This window comes from Papilio polytes, unplaced genomic scaffold (assembly GCF_000836215.1).
Source record: "Papilio polytes unplaced genomic scaffold, Ppol_1.0 DF824492.1, whole genome shotgun sequence".
Classification (NCBI taxonomy): domain Eukaryota; kingdom Metazoa; phylum Arthropoda; class Insecta; order Lepidoptera; family Papilionidae; genus Papilio; species Papilio polytes.
Genome location: NW_013524712.1, coordinates 343,585 through 358,057, shown reverse-complemented (window position 1 = coordinate 358,057; position 14,473 = coordinate 343,585). Strand labels below are relative to the sequence as shown.

The window sequence follows — 14,473 nt, the reverse complement described above, 5'->3', positions numbered from 1 at the left end:
ATAGAAATCAATGAATGTCATGTAATTATGTTGATAAGCCTAATTTGGATGGATTAAATGACTTTATTATTATCTTCATATATCTTTATTTCTTACTCTCTATATAATACATTTAACAAGAATATAAAAATTAAAATAAAATATATTATATAAAAAATAGAGCACCACCGGCTGCGGAATCCGATGACTCAAGCAACCAGTGGTCAGGGCTGCAGAGACAGGAACCTCCTCACTAGTCGTGCGGTTTCTAAAATAACCGCCTTTTGAATCGGGCCCTTAATCCAACTGTCTAGCGAGAGCTTCTTGAGGTGTTGTTATTATTATTATTATTATTATTAATTTAAATAAATAAATAAATCTTCAGTTTTAACTATGCAAGTATATGTAAATAAGAACTGTAAAATTAAATAGATTATGAATTTAAATTGAAATAAAATTGGTTATCTATAACTCATATTGTTTTATTTTTAACTAAATTATATGGCTTTTACCTAAAATCTATGAATTTTTTTTATAAGAGAAAGAGGTCACTAAGTCATAGACACCCATAATATTAGAGAAACAGCATATATGTTAGTGTTTGAAAAGTGGTCCGTTTGCCTGTAGGAGTATCTCTGTTGTTTTAGAAGTTATATTAAACATTTATTGTAATATTGTAATGGTTTTTAAATATAATTATTTATTGTATAATGTAAACGTGCATAAAAATTAGTTTTAAATTTCACGCGTCGTCCGAGATTTAAAGAAAAAATTAAAATTTTATGAACATATTCAAATACTTACAATAACTAGCTTCGCTCCTTGGCTCCATTTTTAATTTCAAACTATAATAAACTTGTGCACATTATAACATACTCACTATTATAAATAGTTCACTTTTTACGTTTTATTTTTTTAAACATTGAAAATTCGAATATCACTCTTACACTGACCGGAAACCTTTATATAAAATACACTTATATATGAAATCTATTGTAAAACACAACAAGAACACTTCCATCACAAGAAAATAACGATTTTAAAGCTATTTTATGTTAACATTACGATATATTGCAGTTTGAACACTTTTTTTCGATAACGCCCAAATTAGAAGTGCGGAAATTTGCATAAATTACCCCTAGGACATATATTAAAGATGCAGTAAATTGTTGCCGCGTAACAAATAAAATATGTTTCATTTATGATTTAATTAAAAAATATATATTTTGCGAGAAATATATAATGTTCATTGTACTCGGTGTTTACAATGGAACGTCAAATCGATGGGCCGGAAATTGTACTGACTACAGACTATATATTCTTATACGATTTGCTTTCTGTGAATTTTATTGAGAATTTATTTTAAGAAAAATACCTCAAGTTAATATACTTTTCAACACTTGTTTTAATATGAAAAATACATAAAATATCTCGATTTTATATTTATAGACGGCATTTTACACTTTCCGTCGAACGGTGTTGCTAGTGTAGAACAAAATTTTACTAAAAAAAAACTAATAACCCTTACCAGAACAATAGCAAACTGCCCCAGTTTGCCGTACGCTTTAATTATTTTCTTGCATCTTTGTTGTGAAAGGTATACTAATCGTAATATGATTCATTAATTTATTTACATTTATTTGCGTTTTCCATATATCAAAGGAAAGTGAATGAAAATAAAACAACAAAATTTATTTAAAATTAAACAATATATAAATGCACAATGCATTAACTGTTCCAAATATTATATTTCTTAAAATAACATTGTAACCCTGTTTCTTATTCCTTCTTCTTCTTACTAGGAGATTCTCCATCTCTTGCGCTACTTCTTCTCTTTCTACTGTTGCTTTCTTCTTCACTTTTACTGTCACTATCGCTTTCTTCTTTCGTCTCCTTTATTGTCTTCTTCACTCGCGCCTGCTCCGGCGAATAAGCCCACAGTAACATTTCTAAATGTTCCTTTGTTGGTTCGTCATCATCAAAGAGTTTTGCATCTGCGTACTAAAATGAAATTATTATTATATTAGCTTTCGCCCAAGACTCCGTCCGCGTGGAATAAAAAAAATTAAGTAGCCTATGTGTTCTTCCTGACTAACCTCTACATTTGTGCCTATCATGACATAAAAAAAAATAATAATAATTTTTATTACTAAATCAAGTAAGATACAAATCAATCAGTTGTAGGGACTTCCTTTTAAGTAACCAATAGGCACTTGTGTTAGGAAGTCCCGCTCTTCCGTGTAACACATAATGTAAGATATTCTTGCACAATCTATGCTATGATAAATAAAGCGCAAAAACACACCACCCTGTGGCACATATTTAGGACAATTCTTTCTTTAACAAAAAGCACTACAGTTACGACACACCCCAGGCTATGTATTTTTACGCTATTAAAGTTAGGAGGCTAATAAATTGGAAAAGGCATAATAATAATAAAAAGTAATATTCTTTTATTTGAAAAAAACTATTGTGTTTTTGGTCCTTCGAGTCGGATAAATATTTGAATACCTACCTTCTCTTTCAGTTCTTTTAATGCTGCATTTCTGACGATATCCCAAGTCTTGCCTCCTTCCTTCTCAGACACAGTTCGGAGCCGTTTGTACTCGCCGTTCACACTGCTGTATGCTTCTATGAATGATTTCTGTTTAAAAAAAAGGTTCAGTTAAATTAAATATACTCGGGCTTATCTATATTAATATAATAAAGAGGAAAGATATGTATTTTTGTATGTATTGAAATAACTCAAAAATCACTGGGCCGATTTTAAAAATTCTTTCACCATTAAAGAGGGATTTTGTCTTTGAGTAACATAGGCTATATTTTTATTATATTTTACTTTCATGCATACAAAGTCGCTAACTACGACTAGTCTATACTGATATTATGATTAGGACAGTTTAGTATTTTTGTATATGATTCACGCAAAAACTACCGAGCCGATTTTAAAAATTCTTTCACCATTAGAAAGCTACTTTATCACAGAGTGTCATAGGCTACATTTTTTATTACTACATGCATACGAAGTCGTAGGCAAAAGCTAGTATTTTAATATGGATAACTTTTCTCTCACCTGTTGCTCAGAGATCAGTCCCTCAGCTTTACCGACACAGGTCCTCACAATACCCAAACTGATGTACGGGTTATTCTGCTTGCTGAGGTGCATCGTGTCGAAGTCGTCAAGAAACTTGTCGAATAAGGACATCGCTTCTTTAATATTTGATATCTTTGTCTCATCTCTTGTACCTGGAAAGGAATGAGATACCAAATTAACGATAGAAATAAAAAAACTCTAAACTAAAAGGTAAAAATCCCTTAGTAACAGACTAATGGCCGGTTTTTTAGCTATTTTTAACCATTCGTTAGTGTTAAGGTTCGATAACTTAGTGAAATGCGTTTCCGAATTACGTAACTGAGGTTTTACTCCTTTGAAACACAGTTCTATGTAAATCTAATTAATCACTAAGTAATGAGCATAAGAGAATGTATCAATTACCTATAGCCTAAACGAATATACCGTTTTTGACAAGTGAGGACTTCGCCCTAGTGTTTTTTATTTTACAACAAGCTGTTGCTCGCGACATTGCCTGCGTGAAAATAAAAAATAAAAACATATATGTTACTCAATGATTAACGCAGCTTTTAAATGTGTAAGAATTTTTGAAGTCGTCTTAGTAGTTTTTGGGTAATTTCAATACATAAAAAAAATACAAATCTCTCCTCGTTATAATATTAGTATAGACTAGTTATTCGTAAAAATCATTTTTTTTTAAATCAACATCTATAGACTCTCGGTCCTTTGTTGCACAGTTTATATCTTTAATTTTTTTTCTTTTTTTTTGTTGCGTAATCCTTGTTACATTACTGAGGTCCTTTTTTATTACAATTATTATTTTTTTCATTTTTTTTTTCATTATTTTTATTAATATTTTAATTAATAATGTAATTCTCACTTACATGTCAAGACCCTCTTAGCTCGTCCAATCAAGCCTTTCACAGCAAGCTTCTGGTAATCAGGATCTCTGCCTTCTAACTCCTTGAGAGTGCTCTCCGCAGTCACCTTGTCTTTGAATCCTAAACCTGGTACTGTATCTGGTGGAAGATCCTTCTTATCCTCTTTCTTTGTTTTATCCTCCATCTCTACATCGGGACTTGAATCCTAATAATTCACATAATGAGTATATTAGAGGAAGTTTGCGAGTAGCTCCAGTGGTAGAGAAGGTAAGGAGACAAAGGTTAGCATGTTATGAGGAGGGATGACTCGCATGTTACAAGGAGAACGTTAGTTATGAGGTAGAGGTAGGCATAGAAAGAGATGGATTGTGTGAAAGACGACATGATCAAGAAGGGAGTGATCACTGAAATGAGGTATAATAGGGTTTTTTTTTGAGGACGAAAACGCGGTAAATATAAAGGTAAATAAACGGCGGAAAGATAAAGGTATTGGTTAATGTATATTTTAACCATAAACATCATAGGAAGAGGATCCTTCGTCAATTTCAAGGATAGGTAACGCATTGCATGCTGATGTCTATAGGTAGCTGTAACTTATCCATTACGGAGAAATAATTAGACCTCTAGATAGTTTGTTTTATGATTAAAAAAACTTAATCATACTGTCACATTACTTTATCGTCTTACCTTATCTTTGTCTTCTTTCTTTTCTTTAGCGTCCTCTTTCTCCTTCTTACTCTCCTTCTTGTCAGTCTTCTTCTCCTTGTTCTTCTCTAGCTCCGCCAGCCAGTTCTCAAACACCTCCATCGCTTCTTTTATGTTCTTTATTTTTTCTTCTGCTTTTGTCACTGGTAGAATTAAAAGAACAAAATTGAAAGTACCGAAAAAAACTACAGAACGATGTTGTTTACACCAATGATAACGAAAGGGATGCTATTAAATGTCTGTTTTCGCTTTTTAATAATTATATTTTAAGAAGCAATTACATTTTTAATTCCCACGTTTTGCCATCGGATTAGTATATGAACAAACTATTATATTAATCCTATCATAATTATTGAGTTTATCTCAAGTTTAAACAAAGATATTTGAGTCAACCTATTGTGTGCTGTACAATGGATGACCATTCAAATCGCTTTATCGTATCGTCTTTCTTTATATTATGACGTTTACTAAAAGAAAGAGAGGTGAATAGATACATGATCAAGCAATAAACAATGCACGAAAGAGAGGTAAATACTGAATCCGAACCCCTAATTGCTTAAAAAATAGAGTTCAATATTGAGAAGTATAAATCTACTACAAACAGAAAGAGATAGATTATAGACAAGATCTTTGCTTTTATGTTAGAAAGAGAGGCAAGCACTTACTAGAAAGCACTCTTTTAGCTCTCCCCAGCAGACCACGCACAGTCAGACGCCTGTAATTAGGTTCATGTTCTTCTAGTAATCGTAGGGTTTCTTCAGCCTTCGCTTTGTCCTTGAACCCGAAGCCAGAATCTTCTTTTTCATCCTTACCCATTGTCCTGGACAAAAAGGTTTTTTAAAGGTCAAATATTATAATATAGAAATAACATTTCAATTAAATAAGTCCTTCTGTACATTAATTATCGTAAGCAGACTGAAAAACCTTGGAAACTAAAATGTTTTCAGTAAAAAAATATTTAAAGATGTACAATTTATTATCTACGGTGCATACATTATTGGTTTTGCGCGGGAAACGTCTATGGTGACGTAATGCGTCACCTGCCCAAACACAAGAATGCAATAAACTCAAGGATATTCTATAACAAATAAGTTAAACGATAAATATTTTAATTTTACGTTCAAGTTATATATAGTTTCGTTTTAGTACTGGAATTTTATACTAACTGCCAAAACTTACTCATTTTTAGAGAAAAAAAATTATATGACAACCCTGAGTTCATTTCCCCAAAAGGCGCGCACTTTTTCACTCGCGTTCTTGTAACATCAAAAAGTGGGCGCGAACGGCAATGACATTTACTTCCGTTACTTTTTAACGATGACAAAAGAATGTAGCAAAAGCATGCGAAACAACAACACACCTTTTTATATAACCAATTCAATAATATCGTTTATATTTTAAGAAATACACATTAAAAAGTATTTAATTTTTTAATGTAGATGATTATTATTTTATTGTTTAGTACAAATTAAAATAAACAAACCCATATTGATCTTATAACCATATTGATCCATATTGATATATCACCAGATATAAAATCGTCCGATCGAAAATGGGTCACTAGGAAAACGGACGTGTACTTATTAGGGTTGTCAGTTTTAACATCTTATATCATTTGACAATAGTATTACCTGTTATTTATTAAACAAAAAAAAACGTATGCTTTAAAATAATATAAATTTAATTCTGCAACAAATTCTTGTAAATAAATTCTATAACTTGAATTTCCTTATTTCCATAGTTAAGATTATTTTCTATGTTTTCAAGTCATTCGGTATTCAAGCTTTGTTATATATTGTAAAATTTTATTTAACGTTCGTAGCATGTTAAATTTGACAACCCTAGTAGCGGTCTTCCTGGCGCCGACTGACGCGTAACTATTTCTTACACAACGTGTGTGGGTAGCCTAGACTACTGTCTTGAATAAATACTAAATCGTTGCCATCTCTGTCTGCCCTTTGAGAAGACAGAGAAAGCAACAATAAGCTATGGAAATCCATGCATGATTTAAAAAAAAAGATAGATACTTTTTAAGGCATCAATTTTTAAAATGATTGTAACAAAGTTTTGTATACCAAGTATGAGGTCATCGACCTTGTATTGAACGCTAAGAAACGCTTTATGTTGAAGAAGTATTACGAAAGCGACAACTTTGTGCACTTCTAATGCTTCTATTCAAAACATTTACTGAATTCTAATGATGTTTTTAAATAAGAAAAGCTTACAACACTGTTTAACAACATGCTACCATATAATAAAATGTCGTTTTATTCCCCCTGTCTTATTTATAGGTCCAAAAAACCGTTTGCTCGTTTAGCGTTTCAGAAAAAAATAGCAAGCTTGGAACTTTATTAACAAAATACTTATCAAGAAGAAATGTAATTTACAAATAGAATTTGGAATGTGTAATTGCTTTGCTCTATGGTTTTGTATGTACAGTCGCGGATGTAAGGTTGTCGTCCACGTTCCATTTTCGCAAAAAATGTTTTGTTTATTACGAGACAAAATCCGTCTCTTCCTTCAAATAGCCAATATCAGTGAGTGCAAACAAAAGGATTAGCTGTATCACCAACGATGTTTTTCGTACAAACACATTTACAGCATTGTATTGGTTTTTTACGCGTCTCGTGTTAAAATGTTCAAATGTTCGCAGCTTTTAAGGTGGAATATAAACAGTTGCCCCGATTGTATGTGGCAACAACCACACACACCTCTATGTTATTGACAATGATTCGCTAACGTAAATCTCAAATAAAGTCAAGAAGCTACATGTTATAATTTTTTTTTTATAACATAAGGTGGCAAACGAGCAAGCGGCCACCTGAATCCACCGAAATGGAAAGCGACCGCTGCCCATAGACATTTGCAATTGCAGATGCGTTGCCTACCCTTCATTGACGGAGGAGACACGCACATTAAGAGGACATTTACCCTTCCAAATCCACTTTTCCTTCCCATCCTTTCTCTTAAAAAAAGGGTGGAAAGGGAAAGAGACTAAAATTAGGCCTCCGGCACCACACTCATCAGACGAAACGTGGATTTGCATCCACTTCACGCCTGTTTTCTGTGTGGTCGTGATATTACACCGGGCGAGCCGGCCAATTCGTGCGAAGAAGTTAAAGCGGACTCTACCACTGTTATTTAACTAATATTATGTCAAATTTTGTATGTATCTATAATCGCATTAAATAAAACTTTATGTTGTCTAATGGTCATATTGCCCATACGTTCTACGACTGATATAATGCACCGCTATTTATTCCAATGTATTATTTACTACGTTACTTTTAGTTGAAAAAAGTAAAAAAATAACCTCAACAAGATAAACATCAGCTAGATAAATATATGATGCGTAGTGTGCAGATTATATTGCCGCCAAAAGCATTAGCAACAGTGTTATTTGTTTTGCATCACGCAGTCAAATAATGTATAAGTACGCATGTTTTTAAAACACAATCCGGCCAAGCTAAAAACCTAGGTAACTATAAAAAGGTTTTTTTTTAATTTTTTTTTATTGCTAAATTGCTAACTGCTTTTAGTGATGTGCCAGAAAATACTTTTAAAAATAATGTACCGAGAAATAACTTATAGGAACTTTATCTTAGAATGACATCAATATCACCCATATGTGTATATTTATTTTAAAAACATTGGAGATAAATGTAATTTAAAGTATTGGAATACTAGACTGTGTCTTAGTAAACCTATTTGTAATAGATTAAACTACGAAAATAACGCAAACACAAAAATGAAAACAAATTTAAGTACTTACAGTTAAAAGAAATTAATTTTATCCGCAAATATCACAAAATAGACTGTACTACACAAACTTTACGTGTTTTTAAAATGAATTTTAAGTAAGGTACGCTTCTTCGAATGAAATGTTTGACTAGCAGTGAATTCAAATTCAAATGTTATACCGCAAAGCGGGAACTTAATAATAATCCGATAAAATTAAGATTATCACTTTTTGCAAGCGTTATGCAAAAGACACAGGTAGTTTTAAACTAGTTGGATAGTATATGGAAACTACAAATCGACAAAAATAACGGCATGACGTCACCTGAGTCGAGTTTGCTTTGGTAGTCCAAGGCCGGGTTATTTCTCCCTAATGACATCACTCGTAGTCGATGCGTTTACATTTTGTAATTTATCTCTTGCCCTTGACTTTATACAAAACATATATTGATATTACTTATTTGCAAGTCTCATTGTTATTGTAATGCTACGTAAAATGATTATGGATTTGAGTATGGTTCAGGCCAAGTTTAATTTTAAGAGACATAATTGTTGATCTTACAAAAAAGTAAAGAGTAGAGGGTGGAAGTTTATCAATTCGATCGAAATTAATCAAAATTAACGACGATCAAAATTAATTTTTAAAAGTGTAATTTGCATGAAAAAATAAAATACTTCTTGAATTAAATATCCATAGATAGTGGCAAAAACCTAGTATTTAAAGCTAGCAAGGAGACAAAGAAGTAGCGAAAAAGAAAACTAAACGCCAATTTAGATTTAGTTTGTCTTTGACTTGAATTTGGTGTTTTGATTCATTGTTGTGCGCAACTTATTGATCTTTTTTACCGAATTTAGAGAAAAATGAGTACTTCAGAAACGAAACCGGTGTTCCGTGATCTCGCCGGAGACGATCCGGAGCCAGAAGTCACTGAAATAGAATCATTTTGTATGAATTGCCATGCAAATGTGAGTAGTTAATTACGATAATTCTAGAATTATCTGCAAAATTCTTTGTTATTTTGTTTTATTCAATTAAATTATTCTTTTCATTCACTTATTATACATTAACTGTCTTATTAGATGTTTAATACATCCGGTTATTTAAATATTTTCTAGAATTAGACATTAAGAAACATAACCTTTGAAACATCGTGTTTTCTTCAATTTTTGATTGTTAACAAAGAAAATGTTGTATTCATTTTACGTAATAGTCTTTCCAAAGTGATATTAGATATTTATCAACGATTTTTATCAATTTAATTATAATAACTAAACTTATTCTTTTATCATAACAATTTCTATATTTCAGGGCATGACTCGACTTCTTTTGACTCGTATCCCGTATTATAAGAACGTAGTCATAATGTCGTTCAGTTGTGAGGCTTGCGGGTACGAAAACAACGAGATCCAGCCCGGAGGAGCATTTGCGGAGCTTGGGGTAAGGTGAGAATGCTGTTATATGAATATTTTTTTTGTTAGACAGGCAATTATTGTGCCATTACATAACTCTAAAGTTTTGAATTTACAATATTCGTAAGATAATAAAGTCTATATCATAATAATATTAGTATAGTAGAACCTCGATAACTCGAACCTTGGTCACTTAAGACTATAACTTTAAAAAATAATATGTTCCCTTCCCATCAGAGCTCAAAACCTCTAAATCATAGACACTTGATAACTTCAAATATTTTGTGTTTCCCTTGGACTTTGACTAATAAAGGTCCTACTGTATTATGTTTTAGATGGAAACTAAGAGTGGAATGTCAGTTGGACCTTAACCGCCAAGTTGTGAAGAGTGACTACACGGGGGTGCGGATACCGGAGCTGGACTTTGAGATACCCGCACAGAGTCAGAAAGGAGGTTAGTTATGCAATATTTATATAGATGGGTGAAAAGCTATTTGTTTTAACCGCCATTTTAGACAGAAGACAGGTATAATTACACTAGTTATTATAATAACTGCATTGACGAAGTCGCGGGCAACAGCTAGTTATATATAAAATCTTTACTAAACATTGTCTTCCAGAGGTAACTACAGTGGAGGGTATAATAGCTCGTGCGATATCCGGACTCCAACAAGACCAGGAGACACGTAGACAGGAGCACCCTGATGATGCAGCCACAATCGATGAGTTCGTCACACGATTGCAGGCATTAAAGACTGTGTCTACCCCCTGGACGTTGGAGCTTGAAGATATCAGCGGTGAGTTAATTTATAGATACAGCTTGTTACAGTAAAGAAAAGATGTGTCAAGTGATAGACGCCTAATCATTTCATTATAAGGAAGGGGAAGGGACATGTATTTGGCAGGGGAGGAGATTAATAGGAAATAGTATCTTTTTCTGCATCCACTGATTGAATTTAGTGCACCTGTAATTGAAGATATCTATGACGCCATCGTCGCTATTTTGGCGAATTTGGCTACTTGCTTTAACATTTTTGATTTTAAAAACATAAATATGAGAAACTAAGATGAAACAAGAAATTAACTTGATAAATGGATAAATTAAAAAAATGTCCTTTCTGTTCTCTCTTCAGTTCTTTTTTTCTGTCAATCATGTCATGTCATGTCATGTCAATATTATAAATGCGAAAGTTTAGATGGATGGATGGTTTTTAGAGTTTGTAGCCTTAACGGCTGAACGGATTACGACGAAATTTGGCATAAATGTAGAGGATAGTCTGGAAGAACACATAGGCTAAGTACTTTTTATCCCAGGAATAGTTACGGTTCCCGTGGGATTCATCAATTTAGTTTTTCAATGTTTACTCGATCATTCTGCAACGGTTCAACATATCTTATTGAAATTTGGCACAGATATAAAACAAAGTGTGGAGTACACATGGGATAAGGTTCATTCCCGATAAATGTCCGGTTCCCGCGATACGTAGCTTTTTGTTATTTATATAGTTCGTATGTTTTCTAATACAACGCGGAGGAAGTCGCGGGCAACAACTAGTAATAAATACAACAGTCCAATTCCCATATTCTTTGTTATGTACAAAATAAACCAATTGATATTATATAAGATTTTTAAATATTACTGCTTGTTGGCAGGTAACTGTTTTGTAGAGAATCCCGAAGCCCCGGCTAAAGACCCGAGATGTGAAAGAACAGATTTTAATCGCAGCAAAGAACAGGATCATACACTTGGGATATTCCAACAGGAAGAGGTAAGAAATTTATTTAATAAAAGTAACACATATGACACTCGGACAACCAAATTACAGCATGCAGTCTGATATGTGTGCCGGAGGCCTAATTTCAGTCCCTTTTAACAGTGGTAGTGCCCGCTTTAACATCTTCACACTGCAGGGCTCTCAGCAATACCACAACCACACAGGCAAGCGTGAAGTAATTCCGCTGTCTGATGAGTGTGGTGCCGGAGGCTTCATTTTAGTCCCTTTCCCTTTATACCCTTCTCATAAGAGGATGGGAAGGAAAAGTGTATTTGACAGTGGAGACGCATAAGAAGGGGAAGTGCCCTCTTTATGTGCATCTCCATCAATGAAGGGTAGGCAGCGCAGCAATTGCGAATGTTTATGGACAGCGCTTTACATTTCGGTGGATTCAGGCCGCTTTCTCGTTTGCCAACTTACATTTTAAAAAAATATCTCACTAATATTATAAATGTGAAAGTTTAGATGGATGTTTGTTAGAGTTTGTAGCATAAACTGCTGAACGGATTTCGATGAAATTTTGCATAGATGTAGAGGATAGTCTGGAAGAACACATAGGCTACTTACTCTTGTTTTTTTAATTCTCGGAGTCGCGAGCGGAAGCTAGTCAGATATAAGCGTAAAGATGTATTTATGCTAAGTATATAAATATTTTTACAAGCCAACACCCATCGAATCTCCAGATAGTCTGTTAGAGTTTCTTGACGTAAGTATGTCTAGGTTTTAATAGTTTTAGATCTTAAAAAATAACTATAGCTATTTTTACTACCGCTGGCATAGGAGATATTTTTAATAAAGCCAGCTTTATTCGCTTATCTACAGATTTTGAAATAGGTATAAAATTTATTTTATTATAGCTTGTTATTAGCTAGAAGCTTAGGTTTTATAGTGCTCTTAGGTTTTCTTTCTGTTCTCTTATAGGGTAATAATAATCTATACGAGTACTAATATTATAAAGAGGAAAGATTTGCATTTTTGTATGTATTGAAATAACTCAAAAACTACTCTGCCGATTTCAAAAATTCTTAAAGTAACAAAGTTACCTTATCAGAATAAGATAGGCTTTTTTTTATTTATTAAGTAGAGATAATGTTTTGGTAGAGTTCGCTTTAATATCTTTGCACTGTAGGGCTTATTGCAATACCACGACCACAGAAGACAGGCGTGAAGTGGAAGCAATTCCGCATAGTCTGATAAGTGTACTTGATGCCTAATTTTAATCCCTTTCCCTTCCCACCATTTTATATGAAAAGGATGGGAAGGAAATGTGGATTTGACAGTGGAATTAAACTCTTTATAAGCGTTTCCATTGACTAAGGGTAAATAGCGCATTTGCAATTGCGGATATGGGCAGCGATCGCTTCGCTTTTCTGGCGAATTTAGTTAGCCGCTCATTTGCCATATTATATAAAATATATGGTTTTAGATACACGGTATAACAAACGGTCTAGCACAAAGTAAGATCGAGGCTGAAGCTGACTTCTATGAGAAGATGGCCTCGGAGGAGGTGATGCAGTTCAAAACGAACTGCCCGGACTGCAACGCTCCCGCTGAGACTAACATGAAAGTAACAAGTAAGTAACTTAATACGACTGTTTTAGTAACTTCAAACATCTATAGTTTGTCTAAATAAGATAGATTTATTTGACAATAATAGGGATGGGTTGTGTAAAATCAGTCATGAATTTAATCGATTTTTATTCTTATAAAAGTTGGAATCGATAGATTTATAGTTATAACTTATGAATTAAAACACTGTTTTCTCAAATTAATGACCATAACAAATAATGAGTGTAAATAAATGTTTATTACTACTACAGTACGTAATCGTATTGGATTTCGCTATTATTTCTGTCATCGCTAAATTCTCTACACTATAATCAATACTAGAATTGTCCTCTAAATTAGTTAATAAGAAAATAATTTTAGTTAAGTAATATACTAGAATCTAGACTTTAATTTAGCTGTTATTTCCAGATATTCCTCACTTCAAGCAGGTAGTTATAATGGCTACTGTTTGTGACGCATGCGGACATCGCACTAATGAGGTAAATACCTAAATCCTACCCTAATAAGGGGTGACTAGGACAATCAACCACTCTCCACTGCGGGTTGACTTCACACATATTTGAATTTCTTCACAGATATGCATCATGATGTTTTCCTTCACAGTAACGTCGGGTAAATTGTGTACATACTAGCTTGCGCCCACGACACACACTTTGTTTTAGATGTCAGCAATTACAACATATTTTTGAATAAATCTTTTTTTAATAAAAAGCCCTACATGTCACGCTTTAGGTCATATATTTTCACGACAGTAAACTTAGGGTGTAAATATTTTTAATAAAAACCCTAATGTGGGAAAGAGACCATAAGTTGCTGCCAACATCAAGGAAGTAAGATTGCCAAGGTTTGTCATGTCATTTTGACAGTTGCTATTGATTATTTGACAAATGTAAACAATAAAATATTTTTTTATAATTTCATGCGGACGAAGCCGCACGGGAACATCTACTGATGGTATAAAATGCTTAGTCGGGAAAAACATGTATTGTGCGGCGTTTACACTATACAGATATTTTTATTTTAACAACAAACCATGTAAGTATATCCGTGTGCCGCAGGTGAAGTCGGGGGGCGGTATAGAAGACAAGGGGGTGAAGTTCGAAGTGCGGATAGCGAGTAGGGATGATTTCTCCAGGGATGTGTTGAAGGTAGGTTTAGGTTATGAAAAATGTTTCTGATATAGTGATTTAGGTATCTTATGTGTTTGTACACTTTAGTAATTTCAGTAAATTTCCAGAGTAGTGTTTGTAGTTATTTTTGAAATTCTTATGTTAATTTCACATTTTTGTAAAATTGTTTTAACAGTGGTAGTGCCCGCTTTAACATGTTAGCACTGCAGGGCT

General features: G+C 33.3%; 2 protein-coding genes across 4 annotated transcripts in view; one reads left to right on the top strand and one right to left on the bottom strand.

The window, feature by feature from the left end:
- Nucleotides 1–1,652: 1,652 nt before the first annotated feature.
- On the bottom strand, nucleotides 1,653–8,811 carry LOC106105994. Of its 3 annotated transcripts, none has more exons than XM_013286615.1 (7): nucleotides 8,702–8,811; nucleotides 5,304–5,458; nucleotides 4,621–4,781; nucleotides 3,937–4,138; nucleotides 3,053–3,225; nucleotides 2,495–2,623; nucleotides 1,653–1,980 (listed from the first exon to the last, which is right to left on the bottom strand). In XM_013286615.1, exons 2-7 carry the CDS (start codon nucleotides 5,452–5,454, stop codon nucleotides 1,759–1,761), a joined length of 1,038 nt encoding a protein of 345 aa, XP_013142069.1. In that variant the 5' UTR covers nucleotides 5,455–5,458; nucleotides 8,702–8,811; the 3' UTR covers nucleotides 1,653–1,758. The 3 variants fall into 3 exon arrangements, with proteins under 3 accessions (XP_013142069.1, XP_013141998.1, XP_013142147.1); XM_013286544.1 differs by lacking the exon at nucleotides 8,702–8,811 and adding an exon at nucleotides 8,411–8,652; XM_013286693.1 differs by lacking the exons at nucleotides 5,304–5,458; nucleotides 8,702–8,811 and adding an exon at nucleotides 4,920–5,026.
- Nucleotides 8,812–9,155: 344 nt separating this feature from the next.
- The window catches only part of LOC106105490 (zinc finger protein ZPR1), a 7,576-nt gene continuing 2,258 nt past the window's right edge, over nucleotides 9,156–14,473 (top strand). Inside the window, exons 1-8 of the mRNA XM_013285873.1 lie at nucleotides 9,156–9,342; nucleotides 9,686–9,819; nucleotides 10,122–10,240; nucleotides 10,407–10,583; nucleotides 11,440–11,555; nucleotides 12,988–13,135; nucleotides 13,539–13,609; nucleotides 14,189–14,302. Coding sequence (XP_013141327.1) covers nucleotides 9,238–9,342; nucleotides 9,686–9,819; nucleotides 10,122–10,240; nucleotides 10,407–10,583; nucleotides 11,440–11,555; nucleotides 12,988–13,135; nucleotides 13,539–13,609; nucleotides 14,189–14,302 — 984 coding nt within the window. The 5' untranslated portion in view covers nucleotides 9,156–9,237. The remainder of the gene's footprint in view (nucleotides 9,343–9,685; nucleotides 9,820–10,121; nucleotides 10,241–10,406; nucleotides 10,584–11,439; nucleotides 11,556–12,987; nucleotides 13,136–13,538; nucleotides 13,610–14,188; nucleotides 14,303–14,473) is intronic.

Coding starts and splice junctions, on each gene's coding strand:
- LOC106105994 (XM_013286615.1), bottom strand. CDS start 5,454: ATGGGTAAGGATGAAAAAGAAGATTCTGGCTTCGGGTTCAAGGACAAA. Junction 4,782..5,303: donor AGCTAAAAGAGTGCTTTCTA/GTAAGTGCTTGC, acceptor TAATTCTACCAG/TGACAAAAGCAGAAGAAAAA. Junction 2,624..3,052: donor GACTGATCTCTGAGCAACAG/GTGAGAGAAAAG, acceptor TTTTTTAAACAG/AAATCATTCATAGAAGCATA.